The sequence below is a fragment of the Heterodontus francisci genome, chromosome 6, assembly GCF_036365525.1.
Source record: "Heterodontus francisci isolate sHetFra1 chromosome 6, sHetFra1.hap1, whole genome shotgun sequence".
Taxonomy (NCBI): domain Eukaryota; kingdom Metazoa; phylum Chordata; class Chondrichthyes; order Heterodontiformes; family Heterodontidae; genus Heterodontus; species Heterodontus francisci.
The window spans coordinates 129764141-129789898 of NC_090376.1; the positions used below are offsets into that span (position 1 = coordinate 129764141).

The following is a 25758-nucleotide window of genomic DNA, read 5'->3' on the forward strand; positions in this document are numbered from 1 at the left end:
TAGTATGATGCATCTATGGGAGCTTATTTCTTCTCAGTGTATATTTACATAAATAATTTGGACTCGGGAATTGGAATTACAATTTCTAAAGTAGCGGATGACAGCAAAATGTTGGGGGTATAGTTAATACAAAGGAGGACAGCAAAAAATACAGGAAGAAATTAATAGACCTGCAGAATGGGCATGTAATTGGAAAATGAGCATCAATGTAGGCAAGTGTGAGGTGGTACACTTTAATAGGAGGAATAAGGAGTCCAAATACTGCTTGAAAATAAGTGCCTTAAATGAAGTAGAGGAAAAGGGATCTGGGGGTTCAGATACCCAAACTGCTAATGTTGTGACAGGGATTAATAAAGCCATTTTAAAAAGCAAACAAAGGACTAGGGTTCAATTCTAGAAAAACAGAACTAAAAAGCAGAGAAGTTATTTTAAATCTTGGTCAGACTGCACTTGGAGTACTGCAAAACATTCTGATCTTCATATTATCAATAGGCTTTAGTGGAACTGGAGAAGATACAACAAAAGTTTACTAGAACGATATCAGAACTGATAGGTTATGCCTATTGTGAAAGATTGAACAGGCTGGGACTCATTTTTTTATCCAGAAAAGGGGAGTCTGAGATGTGACCTGATGGAGGTTTTTTGATAAAGTAGACGTGGAAAACATGTTTCTATTTGCGGGGGAGACCAGAACTAGGGATGATAAATATAAGATAGTCGCTAATAAACCCAAGAGGGAATTCAGAAAAAATTTCTTTAACCAGAAAGTCGTTAAAATGTGGAATTCACTACCACAAGGAGGAGTTAAGGCGAATAGCATTTAAGGGAAAGCTGGATAGGTACATGAGAGAGAAAGGAACAGAAGGATATGTAGATGGGGTTAACCGAAGGATGGGAGGAGGCTAGTGTGGAGCATAAACATGGACCTGTTGGGTTGAATGACATGTTTCTGTGCTGTAAATACTACGTAACCTATGAAGGCTGATGTATTATATGCAAATTATTAACTTATCTATTTTATCAAAAGAACTTTTGTTTCAAATCAGAATTGACTTTTGGGAAAAATCATGTTCATTTCTCTAATTCCAGGATTTCCTTTGTTCGGAGTGTAAGGAGAATAAAGAAGTATTGGGAATGAACTCGGCTGCTAATTTAAATAAGCCTTTTTATATCAGTAGGCTGCGTTCAACACATGATGTGGTACTAAGCCAGAACATCTGCTACCTGAATGCTTGGAAACATCCCCATGAACAAACACTGAACAGAGTATTTAAAAAGAATGGTATGGCTTCTTGATGGAAGGCCTCTTGATAGCTTTAATCTGTAGAGAGAATGTGAAATTACCAAGTGCTGGAGTATAGTTATTAATGACCTGTTAAAGCAGGCTGTTATCTAGCAACTAGGGAGAATGTACACTTGAGTCTGCATTTAGGAAAGTTGTGCTTCTTGTCACCTCCACAAACACTGGCTAATCAGCTTCATTACACATGGCCATGTCACTCCTTTGCGGATGAGCTCACAGGTTATGATCTCAAAGTTTGGAATTGCTTGCTACTGGCTGCGATGCAGTGTGAAGTATAAAACTTTGTTCTTCATAAACTTTCTTTTATCATGCTCTTGTAATCAGACTCTTGTAATATTGGATTCAGGAGAGAAATAGTCTTACATCTGTAAAACATCCTATGAGATTTGCACATCATAATGCAGTTCTCAATCTAGTATGCATCATAGAAATTTCAACACAGAAGGTGGCATTTGTTGCATCATGCTTGTGCTGGTGCTAGCTGCATGTCAAAAGTACCCATTGTAACCTTAGTTCTGTACTCTTTTTTCCCAGACTGTTAATATTCTTCATATTTAATTCTCAAATTCTGAGATTGATTTGGCTTCAAAAGCCACTTGTGGCAAAGCATTTAATATTCTAATGACCCTGTGTTAATTTGGAAAATATTCTTTTAAGTTCTACATTTCTAATACTAATAGTAAATTTATACCAAGTCACTAACAATCCTAATCCTTGGCCAGCAACCTTTGCCAGAAGTACAATATTATTGGAGGGGGCAATTAATTGATATTGAGTGTAACTGCTGCGATTTCATCCTTAGCATGAAAAATTGTTCTGTTTCCAAATATTTTAATTTAAACCTCTTAGTCAATTTGACTTCAGATGCAGTAAAATAATTCATTTGTGCTTGTGCCTTAGGTGTTTGTGTCAAAGCTCAGAGAAACTATAACAATCAGTGGTAGGATACTGATCTATAGTTATGAATAGTTTTTTTTATTCTTTCATGGGATATGGTCTTCGCTGGCAAAGCCAGCATTTGTTGCCCATCCCTAATTGCCCTTGATAACTGAGTGCTTGCTAGGCTATTTCAGAGGGCAATTAAGAGTTGACCACAATGCTATGGGTCTGGAGTCACATGTAGGCCAAACCAGGTAAGGATGTCACATTTCCTTCCCTAAAGGACATTAGTGAACCAGATGGGTTTTTATGACAATTGATGAAAGCTTCGTGGCACCATTACTGAGCTTTCAATTCCAGATTTTTTTAATCAATTAATTGAACTTATTAATTAATTGAATTTAAATTCCACTAGCTGCTATAATGGGATTTGAACCCATGTCCCCAGGGAATTGGCCTGGGCCTCTAGATTCAGTGATATTACCACTACGCCACTGTCTCCATGTTTTGCATTATGATTAAGTACTGTGATTTCCAACTTCAAAATCTTCATACAAAATGCAGCCCAAATATTAGATTGAAGCTGGTTCATGTTGTATTTTCATAAAATCTGGTTCAGCAGTCTAAAGAATAGAGGATAGAGGGATTTTGTTTCACAACAGTAGCTGTATATTTTCAAGAATCACAATGAGAATTTTTTTACACTGCAGTTTGAGTTTTGAATGAGTACAAAGCATGAGTAATGCAATTTTTGAGCAATCTGTTGAATTTGGCTTTTGGGTCACTAGAGATTCTAATCAAAGCTAGATTATATTAAAAAAGCTACTGAAGATTCAATATCCAGTTCTTGTATAATTCATTTTATAAACCACCCCTGGATATAAATTGTTATGAAACTAATTACAATACAGGCTGTATTGTTTGCGTACATGTTTGCATTTGTATTCTCAACATCAGTAACTTTATGCAAGAGGCTATTTTATTTAAGCTAATTTTACCAGTGATACATTGTCTGAAGTATAGAAATGGCATTAAGTGATATAAATCAGACCAAAATTCATTATCTCTGCATGGTAGTTGATCAACATGCGCTGAATAATTGTGAGCAGATCCACTAGAATTTCGCTAAGTCATTTTATGCTCTCAGCAATTGTGTGGGTCAAATACATGAAACATTTGTCAATGTTGCTTCCAGCTGAACTGTAATGATACTTAAATTCAATGAAAAATAATTTCATACATATCTTGGATTCGTTTTTCTTTAAAAACTAACATTATATAGCACTTTTAGTATTGGAAAATATCTCGGTGCTTCAGAGGTATAATCAGACAAAAATTGACAGAGCAAAAGAGATATATTAGGAGAAGGGGGTGTATAGTATTATGGAGTGTATTGAATCGGAGGCTGGCCACAAGAGCACTAGAATAATCAAATCAAAATGTCAAAAGTCATGGATGAAGATTTCAACAGATGTGTTGAGGCAGGCAATGGAGGTGGAAGTAGGCGGAACTTGTGATGGACAGTATGTAGGGTTGGAACTTCGGATCAGAGCCAAATATGATACCATGGTTATGAGTAATCTGGTTCAGCCTGAGACGATGTCCAGTGAGGGGAATGGAATCGGTAGCGCAGTTAAGAAGTTTGAGATTGAGGCCATAGTTGATGGCTTCAGTCCTTCTGATATTTAACTGGAGGTAATTGCAGCATATCCAGGCCTGGATGTCAGATAAGTGGTCTAACAGCACAGAGACAGTAGAGGGACTAGTGAGATATGCAGGAGAGAGGAGGGCCAAGGACATCCTTGGTAAAGCCTGGCTCAGGTATAAAACTAAAACCCAATCCGGGCCCGACCCAACCACAGCCAACCTGAATCTGACCCGGGCCCAAGTCGTTCAATTTTTTGTTCATGCCCGATCCAAAAATATCGAACATGTTATTAGTACAGAAACAAAATAGTGTCAAAATGTAGATTAAAAAGAAAACTATACAAAACAAAACCCGACCACAGCCAACCCAACCCGACCCCGAATGCTGGACACAAAATATAGACCTGGCACGTAGTCGGGTTTGGGTCGGGTAGCCAGGCTTTAATCCTTGGTGGCCTTCAAAGGTAATTGTTCTGGGATGGGAAGAGGAGTCATTGATGGAGATGCTTTGGCTATGATTGGACAGGTGAGAACAAAGCCAAGCAAGGGCAGATCTGTTCAGTTGGACAACGGAGAAGTGTTGAGGAGGAGGATGGTATTAACTAACTGTGATGAAGGCTGCAGAGAGGATAGGAGAAATAATGTATCACAGTCACAAAGGATGTCATTTGTGACTTTGGTTCGGGCCATTTCATTGTTGTGGCAGGGATAGAAATGTTTGGAGAGATTCAAACATGGAACCACATGATAGATGGGCAACATGTTGAAGGACTTGCGAGGAAAGGGAGCAGGGAATTGGGACAATGGTTTGCAAGTATAGATGGGTTGAAGGTTTTTATTTAAGGGGAGCTGATGACTCTAGTTTTGAGAAAGATGAGCAGTACCTATTAAGGGGGAACCATTTACAATGTCAGCTAGCATAGGAGCCAGGAAGAAAGGTTGGGTGGTCAGTGGATTTGTAGGAATGGGGAGGGGGCAAGCAGGAGGTGGATCTCGTGGACAAGAGAGAGAGAATTAAGGGTGATGAGAGAGATGACGGTTTATGGTTAGGGCATGCAGAGAATCTGTGGGGGAGGGGTTTGGCTTGTTGGGAAGAGGAAAGGGTAGAGGCAGTTAAACGGAGGATCTCAATCTTCGTCATGAGGAAGTCCTCAGGTAAAGTCTATTTGAACCATACAGAACAGGAAGATTTGTTTCCAACTTGTTAATGTTAGCTGGTCTGAACTGGGATAGCAGTTAAGAATTCTTGAGTTTGCAGCAGTGACCCTTGATTAAATATTGTACAATAACGCCTGCTGAAAGTTCATGTGTGGATCGCAGACAAGGACTGAATCAGGTTTAGCTACAATTTACTGTTGAGGCTGACATGTGAATAATGGCCATTTGAGGCACTGGAGGGTTTATTTATTTATAGAATCAAACCCCAGATAAGAAGCCGATGCTTAGGTAAAGCAGTGAGGGTGGGGTGAAATTAATTGCTTTAAAGTTGAAAGGTTAATGTGGGTTTGGGGTAGTGCAAACCAGCTTCCTCTAACTCTTTGTTCTTTCCTTGCAGTACGATATTCTCCACCTCAGCTACAAGATGAGAAGTCGTCATGTTTTATGAAACAACCTCTTGAAATGACTGTGAAGGAACGTGAGCCCATTGGTGATACTTCTATGTCATTGTTTTAACTGTGTCCAAGTGGCAGCAAAATCCAGTCTCACAGGCTGGAAATTTTGTCTATTGACTGAATCGATGTAAAATCCATCTGTAAATGTCACGATTGACTTGGGGCATTAGTAACCTGAAAATGCCTAAACAGCCACTAGGATAAGTGGCAAAAAATCTTGACCAGCACTTATAAAAATGTTAATTGCATGTAGTTAAAGAAAAGCTATTTATAAAGTACCTGAATTTACTGATCAGTTACGCATAAAATCATGCATGTAAAGCAGCAGCTTGAGTCTATGCATTTTTTTTCATTCAAATTTATGTATAAGCAAAATATTCCCACTCATCAGACTTGTCAACAATGTTCTTATGGCCTGGCATGTATTGTATAATTTTTATTATGTAAGTATTTAGATGGAATTCATTATGAACTTTTTTAAACAAAACCTATAATCAGTGGTACCTTACCATCTTTTCAATGACTTGCCACCTGGCTCGGTCTGGAAACATCTAAATCAGGATCTTGACACTCCAAGAATAGTCTTGGATGCACAGAAAAGCTGGTACAATTAAGTTTAAATTTGGAATGAAAAATATACTCCCAAAATATTTTGATTTAATTTTTGCTTCTGATTTCAGTAATTAAATTTTTTAAATAGCAAAAAAATCTAATGTTTACATTTTAGACCTAAATGTTTAGTTACAATGGTCTAGTAGCAATATTTTATACTCAAATGGAACTACATGAACTTTTTAAAATCAAGATATTTAATAAAAAAAAGTTACCAAATCCTGTGTTTTAAACTTTTTGCTCCTTGGACTAGAATGTATTATTTTCTCTGGGTGTTGCACCAAAGGTGCATTTCAATATTTGTTCCATAAATGCAGATGTAGGATAGTTGAAGTAATGGCTTATTCATTCCTACACACTACTCTGCCAGAATTTAGGTGATTTACAGAAAGAAACACCATTTTTAAAGACCTACTGCAAACTCATATTTCCCAGAAGTTTTTTAAAAAAACAATTATAGTCTAGGATTGAAGCGAAGCTTGTTGTCACATGAACACATCAGATTTTCTAATTCTTACCACTGCCACTTTTTATATTAGCAGCTTACCTGTGGTGTTGGCTGATGGTGTTTAAGGGTAGGGGTGTAATTTTGTTTAATGGACAATTTTACTGCTCTGCTGCTTAGTTAAAGCAGTGTCTCTTTAAAGCATTTAAATATTGGTTGAAGCTCAGTTTAATTACTCTTTAAATTATTGGTCAGAACCCCAACATTAAGGTCAGTCAGCAATTGGCTATTCTGGTTCTTATCAACAGGTATTTTCTATTACTGGGTAAGCTCAGGACTACTTTGTTTCTTTATATTTGTCTGACTGTCACGAATGAGCTATAACAGCAGGAAGATCAAAGACATTATTTTCAGCTCAGCACCACAAATGCTGTTTCCTTACCTTTTATATTCTTCCCTCCCACTCAGTTAAGCTGAGCATAGTGGTACAGAACCTTGGTATTGTGTTCAATCCTGAGCTGAGGTTCAAATCCCATGTTCTATCCATTTATTTCCATGTCAACATCAATGTCTATTGACAACACCACTATCAGTCAATGAGATGGGGTTGGGTTGGGTTGGGTGGGCCTTAAGGCAGAAATTGCAGCAAAGTCTATTCAAACAGCGCACTACTGCAAATGTTTAAAGGGGTCTCTATGAACTAGAGGAAACAGAACTTGTAACTGAAACTGTAGCAACTTCTCCAAATTAAAGTTGGAGATTTCTTCAGCAAAATGCAGCAAGTGGAGAATAGTTACATATTTTACAAATTGTGTAAAATCAATCTGTCACCTATAGGTCTCCAGGTGTGATAGATGAGGAAATTGCTAATTCTAGCTGGGAATAGTGGTATATGTCGCCTCACAACACTGTCTACCTCTACTCCTACCTTAGCTACTCTGCTACTGAAAACCTCAAACACTTTGTGGTTTCCAAATTTGATTATTCCAATATCTTTGCTGGCCTTCCATCCTCCAGATGTCAATTTGTCCTAAACTCTGATTATTTCTTAGCAGCGAAGCCCACCTTTGACGGTTTCTGTCCCATTTGCTGGTGTTCTTACCTCCTCCCCTCCTGTCACAATAACAGTGTCCCCATGTTCCCTCACAACAGTCTCTACATTTTCTAGGTCTTTGTCTGCTGCTCCTGTCACTTTCAAAACAATCCCAAAACTAAATACTTTCCTATTCCCTCCACCGACTGTCAGAAGCACGGTTCCTCTGCCTACCCTTATCTGTTATTCCATCACTTCTACTTCCATCTGTCCTTCCCAGGCAAAACCTGTCCATTCTTCCATATGAAATAGCATTCCATCTAACCTGCTATATTCTATTCATTGCTCAGAATGGGATCACCTGTACATTGGGGAGACCAGCTGCAGATTAGGTGACTCCTGCACTGACCATCTGCTCTGGAAGTGAAACACTGACCTTTGGTTCACCATTTTACTCTTCCCCTCTGCTCTCTTGGCAAACCATATTTCACTTTTATAGCTGCAGCTTTGTCCCACCTCCCCTTTCTCTGTGAATAAAGGACCTCTGACTTCCCCCTTACCCTCCTCCACAACCCAGCCAGCCATGTGTCTATTATTTTGCCTTTCAATGGAGAATTTTCCCAAGCTTCCCTGATCTGTAATTTCCGAAGGAATCCCAGAGCAACCACCATTTTCAGCTATTTATGTACAGGGCTGTGGTGAGTGGGAGATCAATGAAAATTCCAGGCATCTATGTCTGACTACAATACTCCATTCTCTTGGGCTGGGACATCCCCATTGAAAAGCGACATTCATGACCCAACCATCAAGTGGCTTGCTCATGACTAAAATTCTTGGGCCCTGTGTACAAGAATCCAACCCCATATGCAAAAAGAACAGAGGTTTAAAAAAAATATGAACTTGGGCATATGTTGCTGCTCTTCCTGGCTTAGTCCACTCCTCTGCATTCTGTTCTACACCCTAGCCTGGCCCTCCACTGATGGCTCCCTACAGTTCATAAGATGGAAGCTCTCTTTAAATTTCCTGGGGTTGGAAGCTACTTCTTTATTGCAAAGGTTCTGCTCTACCTTGGACAGAAGCTGTAACTGGCCAGGAAACAATGCTCCAATAGCTATTATTGGGATCTATTGCTTTGGAAACTTAATTGAAAATTAAATATTAAAGATTTTTTAAAAAAGACTACCAAAAATATAATTCTCCCACTGTAATACATGAAAGAAATGTTGGGACGTGGATTCACTGGCAATGCCACATATATTGCCCATCCCTATTTGCATGAGTGCATTAAAAGTCAAGCATGTAATGTGGAACTGGAGTCACATGTGGACCAGATCAGGTAGGGGATGGCTGGTTTCCTTAAAGGATATTAGAACCAGTTTTTATGAATCAGGCAATAATCATGGTTATTCTATCCAGTGCCGGCCCTTGAACCCCAGCTTTAGTGAATTCACTTTCCAAACTTGCCATGATGAAATTTGAATTGACAACCTGGCTTGCTGGTCCAATACCAGAACCACTAGGCTACCATACCCTGTCCATAATGATTGTTTTCACAGAAGTGAAGGTAGACATAAAAACAGTAATGTGACTGAAAGCAATAATCAGAGGTAGGTAAGAGAGGTAGCTAGGCAGAGAGAATGGGGAACAGTATTCAGGAGTAGATGGCCTTGCTAATGAAGATAGTAGGAAAGGATGCAGATGCCAGGATTGGAAGAGACAAGGTATATGCTGACAGAGTTGTAAGAGATTACAAGGTTGTGGAACGATTTGTAAATAAAGATCAGGATTTTGGATTCAATGGATGGGAGCAGTTGCCCCTTTTGCTGTGTATATTTTGAAGAATGTAAGTTAGCAGACGACTGAGGAGTGTTGGAGACGTTCAGCCTGAAGTTGACATAGGCATTGAGGGTTTGGTGTTAGTGTGGGTGTAGTAGCATGTGTGGTTTGAAGGACATTAGGAGAAATGGGTTCAAAAATCAGCACAGTTGATATCCAGGGGTCAGTACCTGAAGACCTAGAAGTAAGGAACTTGAGAACTTGTAGAAAATTGGCACCTTCTGTGCTTTGTAGCCAAGGCAGGGATAAAAGAAAGACATTCATTTATATAGCACCTATCACAACCATAGGACACCCCAAAGCACTTTACTGCCAATGGAATACTTTTGAAGTTTAGTCATTGTAACATAGGAAATGATATCACAATAAATGTTTGTGTTGGGAAAGGCAAGGTTATCCTACATGTAAATTACAATTTCCCCAAGCATTATTAGGATTATCCAGATCAGTGAAATTAGAAACAGGACAAAAAGTGAGTAGTCTGCATTGTTCCACAGCCACAGAGATGGTTCCAGTTGGGATTTTATTCCTAGTACACAAAATAATCAGTTCATACTCTGTGTTTAGAAAGCAAACTCCTCAGTGGATAACTGTACAAAATGGCTGGGTAATTGGCTATGACAGACCTACTTGCATACAATCCTTTAATATGTGCGCTCACTGCAGCCACCCCTCCCACCACACAAATAAACTGCCACAAATGTTTGGACCACTTTTTCAACTGTTTACAGTTTGCTACCTAAAGTTTGTTTTAATTTCTAAACTGTAACTAAGATACTGTTGCTACGTTAAAGGATTATTGGTCAGTTTTCATTGCCTTTTTAAAAACTTGATTTTTCGATGTTTATAGTATTCTTAAAGGAGGAAAATCAGTGGAAAAAAGGGACTTAAACTTGCATCTATTGCTCTGCATAAATTGTTGTACATCATGCACAGAGACAGCAGAAATTCTGCTTTTAGTAAACAATGCTTTGAGGTGTGACCTTTAATGACTTCAGTCTTCAAGGGGTTATCAATGTGGTAACTGTCAATCCACTGCTCTCCTTGCTGCTGTATAAAGACCAATCTACACAGCTCCACATATAGATAATCTAAGCCCCCTTTTAATAAAAATCCAATCCAAAGATGCATGCACATCACATGTGACACGGGCACAGCACATTCAACCTGTTCGTGATACAATGCACATGCATCTCCAAACCAGATTTTAAGTAAGAAAACAATGGGGAATCTCATGGAATTTTTACCAATTCACCATGTGAACAAAAAGTCTGGGAATTTATGGGTCGAGATTGGTAAAAGCTGATTTTGATGACCCTTAGTTCTGGCCTAGAATAGTCAGTCACTCATCACAGACAAAGAAGTTTCAATACTGTGACTGCACCAACTCAACAGATTGTCCATATCCTTGTCCAGGAATGTGATTCCTCGGAATAGTCATCCTCACTGCCTTCAGAGTCTGATTCAGGTATATGTTTATGGTTTCTCTACCAATCGTTCTTTACAATATAACTGACAAATGGCAGGGAGGAAGTTGTCGAGCGAGGGAGCCGTGGTTTACTAAAGAAGTTGAAGCGCTTGTCAAGAGGAAGAAGGCGGCTTATGTTAGGATGAGACGTGAAGGCTCAGTTAGGGCGCTTGAGAGTTACAAGCTAGCCAGGAAGGATCTAAAGGGAGAGCTAAGAAGAGCAAGGAGAGGACACGAGAAGTCATTGGCGGACAGGATCAGGGAAAACCCTAAGGCTTTCTATAGATATATCAGGAATAAAAGAATGACTAGTGTTAGATTAGGGCCAATCAAGGATAGTAGTGGGAAGTTGTGTGTGGAATCAGAGGAGGTAGGGGAAGTGCTAAATGAATATTTTGCGTCAGTATTTACAGTAGAGAAAGAAAATGTTGTCGAGGAGAATACTGAGATTCAGGCTACTAGGCTAGATGGGATTGAGGTTCACAAGGAGGAGGTGTTATCAATTTTGGAAAGTGTGAAAATAGATAAGTCCCCTGGGCCAGATGGGATTTATCCTAGGATTCTCTGGGAAGCTAGAGAGGAGATTGCAGAGCCTTTGTCCTTGATCTTTATGTCGTCATTGTCGACAGGAATAGTGCCGGAAGACTGGAGGATAGCAAATGTTGTCCCCTTGTTCAAGAAGGGGAGTAGAGACAGCCCTGGTAATTATAGACCTGTGAGCCTTACTTCGGTTGTGGGTAAAATGTTGGAAAAGGTTATAAGAGACAGGATTTATAATCATCTTGAAAAGAATAAGTTCATTAGCGATAGTCAGCACGGTTTTGTGACGGGTAGGTCGTGCCTCACAAACCTTATTGAGTTTTTCCAGAAGGTGACCAAACAGGTGGATGAGGGTAAAGCAGTGGATGTGGTGTATATGGATTTCAGTAAGGCGTTTGATAAGGTTCCCCATGGTAGGCTATTGCAGAAAATACGGAAGTATGGGGTTGAAGGTGATTTAGAGCTTTGGATCAGAAATTGGCTAGCTGAAAGAAGACAAGAGGGTGGTGGTTGATGGCAAATGTTCATCCTGGAGTTTAGTTACTAGTGGTGTACCGCAAGGATCTGTTTTGGGGCCACTGCTGTTTGTCATTTTTATAAATGACCTGGAAGAGGGTGTAGAAGGGTGGGATAGTAAATTTGCAGATGACACTAAGGTCGGTGGAGTTGTGGATAGTGCCGAAGGATGTTGTAGGGTACAGAGGGACATAGATAGGCTGCAGAGCTGGGCTGAGAGATGGCAAATGGAGTTTAATGCGGAAAAGTGCGAGGTGATTCACTTTGGAAGGAGTAACAGGAATGCAGAGTACTGGGCTAATGGGAATTTTCTTGGTAGTGTAGATGAATAGAGAGATCTTGGTGTCCAGGTGCATAAATCCCTGAAGGTTGCTACCCAGGTTAATAGGGCTGTTAAGAAGGCATATGGTGTGTTAGCTTTTATTAGTAGGGGGATCGAGTTTCGGAGCCACGAGGTCATGCTGCAGCTGTACAAAACTCTGGTGAGACCGCACCTGGAGTATTGCGTACAGTTCTGGTCACCGCATTATAGGAAGGATGTGGAAGCTATGGAAAGGGTGCAGAGGAGATTTACTAGGATGTTGCCTGGTATGGAGGGAAGGTCTTACGAGGAAAGGCTGAGGGACTTGAGGTTGTTTTCGTTGGAGAGAAGGAGGAGGAGAGGTGACTTAATAGAGACATATAAGATAATCAGAGGGTTAGATAGGGTGGATAGTGAGAGTCTTTTTCCTCGGATGGTGATGGCAAACACGAGGGGACATAGCTTTAAGTTGAGGGGTGATAGATATAGGACAGATGTCAGAGGTAGTTTCTTTACTCAGAGAGTAGTAGGGGCGTGGAACGCCCTGCCTGCAACAGTAGTAGACTCGCCAACTTTAAGGGCATTTAAGTGGTCATTGGATAGACATATGGATGAAAATGGAATAGTGTAGGTCAGATGGTTTCACAGGTCGGCGCAACATCGAGGGCCGAAGGGCCTGTACTGCGCTGTAATGTTCTAATTCTAATAGGTAATTTTTCCACATTGTGTAACTACGCATTTAAAATTAAATTCTCATTGATATATTGTTCTGGAGACACCTTCCACATTCAGATCAGTCCTTGCTACACAAGTTCTGACTTCAGGATATCAGAAAATTTATGCTTTGTGCCAGAAACCTGCCCTTAGCTTCAACAAACATCTAGTTAGAATATACTCTGAACTAGTTTTGGAAAATGCAAAATGATATATAAAAATCTTCAACATTTTATTTTAAAAAATGACATTTTGTATTATAAAAAATGTGTAAACCACACAAATGATTTTCCTCATTATTATACATGGAGAGTCAACTCTGCTTAAAACAGACACTTTGCACTAAATGAGCTAGAACATGTACTGGCTGGAGTGATAGCCAAACAGAGTGGTAACTTTTCTAGCTTAGCTTGGTTTTCTTCATCTCAGGTTCTTCAGTTGCCGTACTTTTTAGTGATGAATTTCTTGGAACACTGACTCCAGGAATCTGTCACAAGAAACAAATTTACAAAATTTGTACACTGAGCTCTTTCAAAAGACTGATGGGTGGAGAGGACAGATGCTATTGGTTGAAACAAAGGAAATCTAAATTCCTCACATCTAATTATGAGATGCATTGTTAGTTTTGTCTTGAAGCAAAACTGCTAATTGGTAAAAGATTGAAAGTTTTAATCATCTCTAAAAAGGCCATCAGAAGAACACAAGAAATAGGAGGAGGAGTAGACCATATGGCCCATCGAGACTGCTCCGCCACTCAACATGATCGTGGCTGATCTTAAACCAATGAACTCCACTTTCCCGCCTGCTCGCCATATCCCTTGATTCCGAGAGTCCAAAAATCTGTCTATCCCAGCCTTAAATGTACACAATGATGGAGCATCCAGAACCCTCTGGGGTATAGATTTCTAAAGATTCACAACTCTTTGAGTGAAGTAATTTTTCCTCATCTCAGTCCTCAATGATCAGCCCCTTATTCTGAGACTGTGCCTCCGTGTTTCCCAATACATAGCATCTTCTGCACTAAAATGCACATCCATGTCTACTAGAACCAAAACCAAGTAGCCCCATATACATGGAAATGAGACAGCTTATCACAAATAGATGTGAGCCATACGTAAAACGAGCTAAAACAAAGTCACACACAGACTCTACATCTCCAGCTGTACTTACCACAATAGAGTGTGAACAGAGGGCATGTTTTCAAAATGGGTACCACCCCGAGCAGCAGAAACAATCTCTCAGTGTCTACCCTATCTAGACCCTTCAAAATCTTGTATGTTTTAATGACATTGTCTCTCATTCTTCTAAACTCCAGAGAGTACAGGCCTGACTTACTCAGCAATTGGAAACAAATGTATGGGAGCAAATTAGGGTTTATTAAGAAGGAAATGTTAACCCAATGAACTGATCAACCCTAGGCATAAACAGCAGAAAGGCATGGTTCATTACGAACATGATAAATATAGAACCTATTGCATACTGTAATGAATAATGGAGCAGGATCATGTATTGAGCAGCAAACAAGTTGGAACAAAAAGTAAAATGGAAAATTCTCCAAAACATCAACAAAAACCCAATTCACCACAAAGATGCTATTTGGCAATAAATCAGGCAAAAGAAGTGCCAAGATTGTAAGGATATCAGTCACAAAGCAAGGAGAGTTACTCTTTGGATGCCAATTATTTAACAAGGTGATTGATTGTTTGCTTGCTATTTAGGTAGAGAATCGGCATAAAGTGACTCCAATTGTCCTCTTTTTTTTATCATTGAGGGATAGACCATGGTGAATTGATATGGCTCCCTTCCTCAATTTGCTAGAAGTGAGGGAAGAGTACAAAACCTGGCTTATTCAGTCTGTCAAAGAACATCACTGAGAAGAGCTGAGTAAAGAGCTCTTTACAATAACTTATATTTCTATAATGTTCCTCACTTACAAAAAACTGTTTCAAAAGCACTTTGCACAGCAGAGTGAAAATGGAAACTGAAAAGGACCAAAAGTTTGCAGGAAGGAGCGGTGGATGAAGAGAAGTGTCTTTTATTTAATACAAGTGACACAATCTTAAAATTAGTCACGAGTTAAAGATACTGTGTTCCTGTCTCAGGGAGGGGACAGGAAAGCCAAAAGGCAAGCTAGATTATTTGGAATAGATACTACAATTTAAAAATGGCAAGCACTAATTATAAGCATTCAAAACAAGTATTTGTGCCAAATGGTTTACACATTAAACAACAGACAGCTAACTAGGAAAGTTACAAAATTGAACTCTTACCACTGGCTCAACCAATGCCATTCTAATCTTCTGGTGTTGGATATTTGATGCGTCCAATGTGATTGTCACAGTTACCTTATCAAACATGTTAAACGTTATGGATTCTACTGTTAAAGATGGGATCTGTAACAGTAAGAATAGAGATTGCCTTTATTTTCTAAATTCAATTTACCATCTCAGATCATAATTACTGCACATGCAACTTAGATATTAATTTTCCAGAATTTTTGTTTAAAAAACAATGTTTTTCTATGGCTTATAAACTCATTTTAAATTAATTAGGTTTTCTCAAGTCTGGGTGATAGTTCTAGTCTCCAATCTGATAATGTGTACATTTACTGTTCTGTGTACATTTACTTTAATGACACCTTAGTGTTTTAGACAAGTCTTTGCGCAAGCACTACAAAATTGGAGACGAGTCCAGCCAGAAAAAGAGTTTGTATAAAATTACATGAGGGTTAAGAATAAAAAGGATCTTAAATATTCTGCCAAAGTAAAATATAATTAGTTGTAAAAGGACTGGAAAGAAAATTCTGTACCTCTTCATTGTAGTGCACCTTTGGGGATTGTTTGCCTTTCTCTTCAAATAAAACAGTGCCCTCCAAGCCAAACTTTGGAATTAGCACCACAATGGCATTCTTTTTCACAAACAGAATATAACCGACTTCATCAACAAATCCTTTATTTTTAAAGAATAACTGCAATATGATTGGACAGAAATAAATTAGAACCTTATGGCAAACACAGAAAAAAGTAATTCTGAACCAACAAGATGACTTAGCATATTAACTGAACGTTCACAAAAAAAAAGTTCCTCTTAACAAAATCAGAATTATTACTTAAGAATGAAAAAGCATCTTGACTGTAGATAGGAAGATTGGCTTCATCAATACAAAAGAGTCTTAAAAGTTTGAGCAAACATCTGCATTTGTCTATAGAATAGGATGTACATCACTATATAGAATGTTTGTGCACAGCTGTAACATGCTAATATAAGCTGTTTGAGTAAAGAAATGCTTTACTTTACTTAGAAAACAGCAATGGGTAAGTTCCGGAAGTCTCTAACTTAAACAACAACAGCTCAGAAGTCAACTAAAGCTTCAGTTGTGCAGTTATATTACAGTTTTGTGAGCATTGGGGAGAGGTTTAAAGGAAAGAAAAATACAACAAAAAAGGTATTGAGTATGTACACTCTATTTAGCCTGGCAATAAAAATCTTCCTACCCAATAATCAGCAACAAGTCTGCAATCAATTGAGTAAACTTTGAAACTTGAAAAGAGAGCCTTTTCTACTAAGTTAAGCTTTTATGAGGTATGAAGTAATAACTGGATTATTTATAAATAAATATTTTGCTGTCCTATTAATTTTTACCTGAGTGTGGAACGCCACAGAGGCCCGCTGGGAATACTGTGCCATTTTGTGACGATAGTTGAGGTTATTACACAAAGCTTGTTGTTTGTGCTTGTCCATGATGTCTGGGTAGGTACAGTCAGCATTGATTGCCACAGCCAACAGACGATGTACTATTATATCAGAGTATCTACAATAAGGCAAAATACAGACATCATGAGTGACTAAATTACCAAAGCAATATCCATTACAACACTGGTCAAAAAACCCCAAAACGGTGTGTGAAACTTCCAATATCACATTTGCAATATACAACAAAGTATGGGATGTAAAACAGAAGACTGGAATTATATTTGTACAGGGCTAGTTTTAAAAAATTGTATGGCATTTGCTCAACATATGCTCTGACAAAATATACTAGATATTTGATCAGATCATATAACAGGATTCAAATTATTTTCAAACTAAACAGGAGAGAATTAACTGCATCCAACTATTACTCAGGCTGCAAAGAACATTTACCTAGTTTTAAGAACAGCGTGTAGCCTACACTAATTTGGGGGGGAAAAAACTGTCTCTGTAAAGAGACTTCTGCATGGAACTCCTTTTCAACACAATATGAGGATCCCCTCTCACAACCAACGGTCACTTATTTAAGGCTGCAGAAAGCACCCAAGCATCTGCAATGAGACCACCCTTCATAACAGTGGTTTCCTGTCCATGTCCTGCATTCATCTTACTCATGTGCTGAAGATTTTTTTTAAAAACTTGATACAAGATCCACACCTTCTGATAGGCGATGTGAAGTGGGTATAGATAGGTGAAGCGAGACCAAAGTGATGAAAGTCAGTATCCATTCCTGAGCAAAAATAGACAGCCTGCATCATACAACGTGTCGTCAGGATTCGCAAGAGCGTATTCAAATATGGGGAGCCAGGAACCTCAGCTTTATCCAGAGTTTCTGCCAGGGCCTTTGCTGAATCAGTCCTGATCTCTAAATTCTGAGATGAACAGGAAACAAATCAAGCACCACTGTTTTTTTTTTTATCTTGCTAGTAAAAAAAATTAACCTTACACCTTAATAGACATTAGTGCCGTGTCTGCGTAACAAATTAACATTTACGTTCCAGCTGTATGCTTTATAGAATTTCACTTAGCAAATCTATTTCTAACCATAGCTTGATAGCTAGGACTCCTGCTCGGGTGACCTCCACATCTTGATCAACAGATTTGAGAACTATTTTACAAGGCATTGTAAGAAATACACCAAATTTTTATTAATACTCCCATAATATAAGAAGCAATTTACTTACAGGGAATTTATTATCCAAACTTTGTGCTGTATTGTCTCTTGCCCCCCACATCTTCACAACACTTACTAAAGGCTAACCACACTCAAAATAACAATGTCAAAAACTATGATATCAGAGATTTATTCAGTACTTATCTATGATACCTTCACAGACTAAATTATTTCACTCAAAAAGCAGGCAGGGCATTCTGCCCAGCAGCTTTACATGACTTACTCAAATCCTCTCCAACAATACATTTCACAGCAGCACCTTGTTTGAGTCTCATGCAATTAAGAGAGCACTGAAACCATCACATGACAGTGATGTGTGTTTTATTTACTCACTTTGGATTTTGCTGCTTTGACAAGGATGTCATAGTTTGACGGTGGAGGTGCTGGATGCTTTCTGAGTAGTGCACACTCTGAAAACTCTTCATAAATTTTCTGTGCGACCGAAATATTAGCCAGCAACATGAACTCTTCTACCATTGAATTAGTTTCTCTGTAAATGAAATTAGGTTTAAATGTCAGTTGCCGAACCCATCATACTGGAGATTTATCTAATAAGCGACACAAATTTGCCTGGATGAATGCAGCCCCAACAACACTCAAAAAGTTCAACACCATTCAGGACAAAGTAGCCTATTTGATTAACATCCCATCCACCACCTTAAATATTTACTCGCTCCACCATCGTGCACAGCGGCAGCAGTGTGTAACATCTACAAGATGCCCTGCACCAACTCGCCAAGGCTTCTTCGACAGCACCTTGCAAATCTGCAATCTCCACTGCCTAGAAGGACAAGGCCAACAGGTGCATAGAACACGAAAACCTACAAGCTCCCCTCCAAGTAATACACCATCCTAGATTGAAAATATATCACCATTCCTTCATCGTCACTGGGTCAAAATCCCAAAACTACCAACCTAACAACACTGTGGGTGTACCTACGTTACATGGACTGTAGCGAAGCAAGGCAGCAGCTCCCCACCACCTTCTCAAGGGCAATTAAGGATGGGCAATAAATGCTGGCTTTGCCTGTGACAACCATTTCTCAGGCGTGAACAAAAAAAGCTTTACTCCTTCACAAAACAGGTGACATGTTTACAATTTCAATATTGTATGTTTTTGCTAAAGGGTTTGGTTTTCCTTTCACTTTCTTGCAACACAGAGTTTTACGACCAAATGATGAAAACGTACATAAACTTAAAGAGGGCTTTTCGAAGGAGATTAAAATTGACTGTTCCAAAAAACTAGAATTACAGCCCCTGCATTAGAAACAATGGATGAGATACTATTCAGACATACTGCTGTAGAATATCCTATCTAACCCCACATCTTTTCAGAAGGTCCAACAAAAAAATTACAAAGTATAAGATCTTGTATAAAACTTCATACTTTCAGACCCAAAGACTCAACAAGTTTACCCTGTAAGTAGCTGAGCCATTAGACTTGAAAAACCCCAGGTCAATCCTTAGTTTGTGGTAGGCTAGCCTGATCCAACCCAGGGTGGCAGCAGAGTTGCTCCAAGTAACATTAGCACCTCAGGTTAGGAAGGGAATAAAAAAGCAATTGCACAGGGTTCGCAATAAGATTTTTTTTTTCATTATTTTAAGTTGATCTGAACTGTGCAAAATATCACATTGCATCATGTAAAACATCCAATTCAGCTACTTTACAGTCGAGCATTTGGTGATGCAAGTTAAAGGCCTGCTACCCGACCCAAACCCAACGGGACCCGACAACATGTGTTGGGTTCGGGTCAGGTCGGGTTGTTCTTCTGGGTCCGGCTTTCGGGCTCGGGTCGGGTCTGGGTCAGGGTCAGGGTCGGACACACACAGTACTACCTTATGCTCTGCTGGGAGGAACAGGGAAGTTGAGTAAGTAAGCGTCAAAATTTGGAAAGCCTGCCTTAGCTGGCAGTCCGGGACGTCAAGAAGGGAAATGTGCATCCGGACTCCACAGACTCTGAGGCTGCACAGTGAGCGAGTGAGTGTCTCTATGACCTCATCACGCTCATGTTGCAGCTTCCTTCCATTCCATTCATCCAAAAGTGGTAAGTACAGTGAGTGTGGTTAGAAGTGTGTGTACAGAAGGGTGGTAAGGATAATCCAGGAAATTATAGGCCAGTGAGCCTTACGTCAGTGGTAGGGAAACTAATAGAGAGGATTCTTCGGGACAAGATTTACTCCCATTTGGAAACAAACAAACTTATTAGCGAGAGACAGCATGGTTTTGTGAAGGGGAGGTCGTGTCTGACTAATTTGATTGAGTTTTTTGAGGAAGTGACGAAGATGATTGATGAGGGAAAGGCGGTGGATGTTGTCTATATGGACTTTAGTAAAGCCTTTAACAAGGTCCCGCATGGCAGACTGGTGCAAAAGGTGAAGTCACACGGGATCAGAGGTGAGCTGGCAAGATGGATACAGAACTGGCTCAGTCACAGAAGACAGAGGGTAACAGTGGATGGGTGTTTTTCTGAATGGAGGGATGTGACTAGTGGTGTTCCGCAGGGATCAGTGCTGGGACCTTTGCTGGTTGTAGTATATATAAATGATTTGGAGGAAAATGTAGCTGGTCTGATTAGTAAGTTTGCGGACGACACAAAGGTTGGTGGAGTTGCGGATAATGATGAGGATTGTCAGAGGATACAGCAGGATATAGATCGGTTGGAGACTTGGGCGGAGAAATGGCAGATGGAGTTTAATCTGGACAAATGTGAGGTAATGCATTTTGGAAGGTCTAATGCAGGTGGGAGGTATACAGTAAATGGCAGTCCCCTTAGGAGTATTGACAGGCAGAGAGATCTGGGCGTACAGGTCCACAGGTCACTGAAAGTGGCAACGCAGGTGGATAAGGTAGTCAAGAAGACATACGGCATGCTTGCCTTCATCGGTCGGAGCATAGAGTATAAAAATTGGCAAGTCATGTTGCAGCTGTACAGAACCTTAGTTAGGCCACACTTAGAATATTGCGTGCAATTCTGGTCGCCACACTACCAGAAGGACGTGGAGGCTTTGGAGAGGGTACAGAGGAGGTTTACCAGGATGTTGCCTGGTCTGGAGGGCATTAGCTATGAGGAGAGGTTGGAAAAACTCGGATTGTTTTCACTGGAACGACGGAGGTGGAGGGGCGACATGATAGAGGTTTACAAAGTTATGAGCGGCATGGACAGAGTGGATAGTCAGAAGCTTTTTCCCAGGGTGGAAGAGTCAGTTACTAGGGGACATAGGTTTAAGGTGTGAAGGGCAAAGTTTAGAGGGGATGTACGAGGCAAGTTTTTTTTACACAGAGGGTGGTGAGTGCCTGGAACATGCTGCCAGGGAAGGTGGTGGAAGCAGATACGATAGCGACGTTTAAGAGACATCTTGACAAATATATGAATAGGAAGGGAATAGAGGGATATGGGCCCCGGAAGTGCAGAAGGTGTTAGTTTCGGCAGGCATCAACATCGGCGCACGCTTGGAGGGCCGAATGGCCTGTTCCTGTGCTGTACTGTTCTTTGTACACAATGGATGTAAAATGAATGTTGTCAACTGGAGAACGTGAACATCCCGGTGGTCGGATCAGGCGCGGGAAAAAATGGAAGGACTCGGGCCGGGTCGGGCTCGGGTCCGATGTGGTTCTGTCAGGTCCGGATCGGGTTTTTTTTTTCCAGACCCAAGCAGGCCTTTAATGTAATGTGAAATCATTGGAAAAATAGTGAATCCCAGAGCCATGGTTGGCACAGCCATTTCAAATGCTTCTGAGTTTGTACCCAGAATAAATATTGGGCATTAATTGCCACATGGGTACAAATATAAAACTAGTAATAAACAAGGTGCCAAAGTTTAACTGCTAGGGTTGTACCAAAATATTACTGAAATATGAAAGGTTTGCACTGGAGTCTTTTGAATTGATAGTGGTTCAAGTTCTGCAGTATAAATGGTACTACAGTTCCTTTTACAAACTGAATCATTTCACTCGCTGTGGCTCAAAAATTTTTTTTAAATGACTTGCATTTATATAGCCTTTCACGACCGCAGGACATCCCAAAGCATTTTACAACCCATGAAATACTTTTGAAGTGTAGTCACTGTTGTAATGTTTGAAACGTGACAGCAAATTTGCACACAGCAAGCTCCCACAAACAGCTATGTGATAATGATCAGATAGTCTGTTTTTTGTGATGTTGATTGAGGGATAAATATTGGCCAGGACAATATAATGTCATGGGATCTTTTATGCCCATCCGAGAGGGTAGGCAGGGCCTCGGTTTAAGGTCTGAACTGAAAGACAGCACCTCCAACAATGCAGCGCTCCCTCCACACTGCACTGGGAATGTCAGCTGGATTTTTGTGCTCAAGTCCTGCAGTGAACCTTGAACCTACAACCTTCTGAACCAAATAATAATTAAGAAACAATATAAGCACATAATTTTGAAATGTTAATACTAACAAACATGTAGTGATAGACAATAATGCAAGTTTTAAAGCATGTTATACAGAAGTAGAGAAACAAAATGGGTTCAATTCACATGATGGTTTGAAAGTCAATTTTGGAACTTCATTAAAAATCAGGTACTGTAATCACTGAATAAATTGCTTTAGTGCTTCATTTTTCAAAATTAACTGTCTAAAAATAAATAAAATCTAAAATAGAATTCTATTTTTTTCCTGTACTTTTAGAGGTTGATTAGCTTTAACCCATCACAATATGGGCGGCACAGTGGCGCAGTGGTTAGCGCCGCAGCCTCACAGCTCCAGGGACCTGGGTTCAATTCTGGGTACTGCCTGTGCGGAGTTTGCAAGTTCTCTCTGTGACCGCGTGGGTTTTCGCCGGGTGCTCCGGTTTCCTCCCACCGCCAAAGACTTGCAGGTGATTGGTAAATTGGCCATTGTAAATTGCCCCTAGTGTAGGTTGGTGGTAGGGAATATAGGATTACTGTAGGGTTAGTATAAATGGGTTGTTCTTGGTCGGCACAGACTCAGTGGGCCGAAGGGCCTGTTTCAGTGCTGTATCTCTAAATAAATAAATAATAAATTGGAAAAAAAGAATTCTACAAAATGAAATTCAATGACTTTCAAAGCTACCCAATTTGCAAATTCTTTTGTACATACTTTAGTTCTTTGGTTTGCAGGTCGATTGGATCATGGGTCTCGCTGTCTATGTGAAACCGCACTTCAGGAGAAGACAGCGTTAGAGCACTGAAAACAAAAACAGCTTTCAATTAAACAGTATTCAGATGCTCGTAGCAGCTACAACTCAAAGTCTGAGGCAGAATATAGCATCTAGCATTGAGTGAATTATTCAGTTATTCTCATTAATACTCAATATTATATGTCACATGGCCCCATCATTTTCTGTGGTTTGGGGGGAGGGGAGGGGAGGGGGCGGGGGAACTGGCTAACGATGCCTGGCCTTCTAAATGCACTAGGCCTCCCATCCGGACTATCTGGAGGCTGCCGGCATGCTCTAGTGGTCAACAGTCAGAGGTCAATTTGGGAGGAAAATCTACCCCTATATGTATTATATGGTGCAAGAACAGTTTTTTTAATCCGTTGATTCCAAGTCAGACGTGGCAACATTTTTACCATGTAATGCAAGTTGTAGATTTAAACTTAATTTAATATTTTGCCCTAGTGCTCGAAATCGAATAACCTTTGCTTATGTGCTCAGAAAATTGCCTTTGTTTAAATCAGGTTCATTGCAGGATAAATTTGGCCAAGACACCCCTGCAGCCTCAGTTTTACGCATCATCCAAAAGATGGCACCTCTGACAGTGCAGCACTCCTTCAGTACTGCACAGGAGCCTTGATTTTGTCCTCAATCCTGGTGTGGGACTTGAACCCACGACTTTCTAACTCAGAAGTGAGAGTTCAATAATAGAAACAACCCTAGATTATAGATTCCATTTTAGGAGAAGAGTGTTTTGTTTACATTTAAAATAAACTTTAAAATCTTACCCATTGTCAATCCTCTTCTTTTTCAGAACCTTTGCCAGTTTATTTAGACGGCGAAGTCCTAATGTAATCTCGTCATTCATACTTCCATCATCAATTCTCATCTGTGCTTCAGCATATGTGAGTGATGCCTGTTACACAAATGTGCAAGCCCAAAAGTAAACAGATACAAGTACACACACCAAATTTGTATAGAATTGCTTCCCATGGCCTCCAGAGTGCATCCTTAGGATTCAGAATGGAATGTAATGATATAACTAGCTAATTTAACTGCCAATGACCTACTCTCAATTTAAACCAATTCTCCCTTTACTCAGCCTGCTTGGACATCCTATATTTTGCTTTAATATACAGAGATTAAGATTATCAAACTATTAAATTTCGAACTGCATTACAGCTGTTAATACATTCTGCCACTGACTTTTTTTATTAAATAACAATCCTTCAAAGACATTAGATTTCACCACGATTAAATATGTATTCAAGAACTCACATGACAGCATTTTTGTGCCGTGCTCAATGTCCACGGCTTGCTTTTCAGTGAATACATATGAACATTTCAACAACAACATAGGCTATTGTGTCTGAATATACAACAAAGGATATTGAAGTTTAACAGGGTAATACTATAGATATTGTACATATGGAACACAATAATAGATACCTAGGAATAGTTAAAATACTGCAATCCAATCTCAGATTCAGATTTTATCAGCATTTAACCATTATCATCTGCACTGCAAGATTATAGATCCACAGAAAAATTATGGCACAGAAGGAGGCCAGTCAGCCGGTTGTGTGCGTGCCGACAGAAAAAAACAAGCTGCCCAATCTAATCCCACCTTCCAGCACCTGGTCCATAGCCTTACCAGTTACAGCACTTCAGCTGCATGTCCAGATACCTTTTTAAAAGAATTGAGGGTTTCTGCCTCCACCACCGTTCCTGGCAGTGAATTCCAGATACCCATCACCTGGGTGAAAAAGTTTTTCCTCTTGTCCCCTCTAATCCTTCTACCAATCACTTTAAATCTGTGCCCCCCCGGTAATTGACCTCTCCACTAGGGGAAACAGGTCCTTCCTGTCCACTCTATCTAGGCCCCTCATTAGGGTAATACCATGTAACTAAAAAAGGGATTTAAAAAAAATACATACACACTGTAAACATCATGGGGTTATTTAGATCATTTTCTGTTCTGGAAGCAGCTTTTCTCTAAGTTGATGACTGCTCACACAATCAGAAGCAACACTGTATGAGCATCATACTGAATAAAGGGTATACCATGATTGTGATGTTACAATTGCAAATTTATCCAGCATTAACTGGCAGTTGATTATTTTACATTTTTGGGTAGTATATGTTATATACTGTCTCATAAATCAGGACATCCAGGTAAGGTGCTGGCATGAAGTATAAAAGATTTCAATAAAAAGCAATTATTTATGTGCTAGATGGCATAAATTACATCTCTAGGCTTGTATGCCATAAGAAGCTGTGTAAAGATGAAATTCATACAAAAGACCTTTTAGTTAAAAAAAGGGAGCATTTAAGGATCATCGTAGATATGGTTCAAAATATTTCCTGTGTTCACACAAATTTATTTCTGGGGAAATGGAATGTGTGCTTGCATTTCAAAGATGTGACTAATGAAACTTCTTTCATTACATTAAATCTTAAATAAAGCTTTCTGGTTATCCCTCCCCATTCTCTTATACTTTCTATCATCTTCCCTGTTCCATCTCCCCAGCCACACAACCAAAATATTAAGCAGCCACATCAGGGAGCGTGCAGTGAATGAAAGAAATCCCTGAGCACATGGCATAAGAATATTACTTTACCTTAGAATTAATAACGCTTTTTGTAAACATAGTATGTAGGATTTCAGCATTTTGTGTCATTTCCCAAATGCAAGAAAATGAAAACCTATAAAAAAAATTGAAAACAAGTGACTTAAAATTTTCAAGTTAAAAAGAGGAACTGATTTATCAAATTACTACA

The 25758-nt window shown here is 39.6% G+C and overlaps 2 protein-coding genes across 5 annotated transcripts in view; one reads left to right on the top strand and one right to left on the bottom strand.

Annotated features, from left to right (window-relative positions):
- The window catches only part of bora (bora aurora kinase A activator), a 32708-nt gene extending 26467 nt beyond the window's left edge, over nt 1-6241 (top strand). For all 3 annotated transcript variants that reach the window (XM_068034286.1, XM_068034288.1, XM_068034287.1), the window contains 2 exons: nt 1090-1282; nt 5385-6241. In XM_068034286.1, the coding sequence (XP_067890387.1) occupies nt 1090-1282; nt 5385-5503 (312 nt within the window). In that variant the 3' untranslated portion in view covers nt 5504-6241. The remainder of the gene's footprint in view (nt 1-1089; nt 1283-5384) is intronic.
- A 6874-nt stretch (nt 6242-13115) lies between these two features.
- dis3 (DIS3 exosome endoribonuclease and 3'-5' exoribonuclease) overlaps nt 13116-25758 on the bottom strand; it is a 41809-nt gene continuing 29166 nt past the window's right edge. For both annotated transcript variants that reach the window (XM_068034291.1, XM_068034290.1), the window contains 9 exons: nt 25599-25683; nt 23766-23893; nt 22920-23006; nt 18165-18321; nt 17315-17529; nt 16550-16718; nt 15717-15875; nt 15178-15300; nt 13116-13394 (listed from right to left, as the gene is read on the bottom strand). In XM_068034291.1, the coding sequence (XP_067890392.1) occupies nt 13308-13394; nt 15178-15300; nt 15717-15875; nt 16550-16718; nt 17315-17529; nt 18165-18321; nt 22920-23006; nt 23766-23893; nt 25599-25683 (1210 nt within the window). In that variant the 3' untranslated portion in view covers nt 13116-13307. The remainder of the gene's footprint in view (nt 13395-15177; nt 15301-15716; nt 15876-16549; nt 16719-17314; nt 17530-18164; nt 18322-22919; nt 23007-23765; nt 23894-25598; nt 25684-25758) is intronic.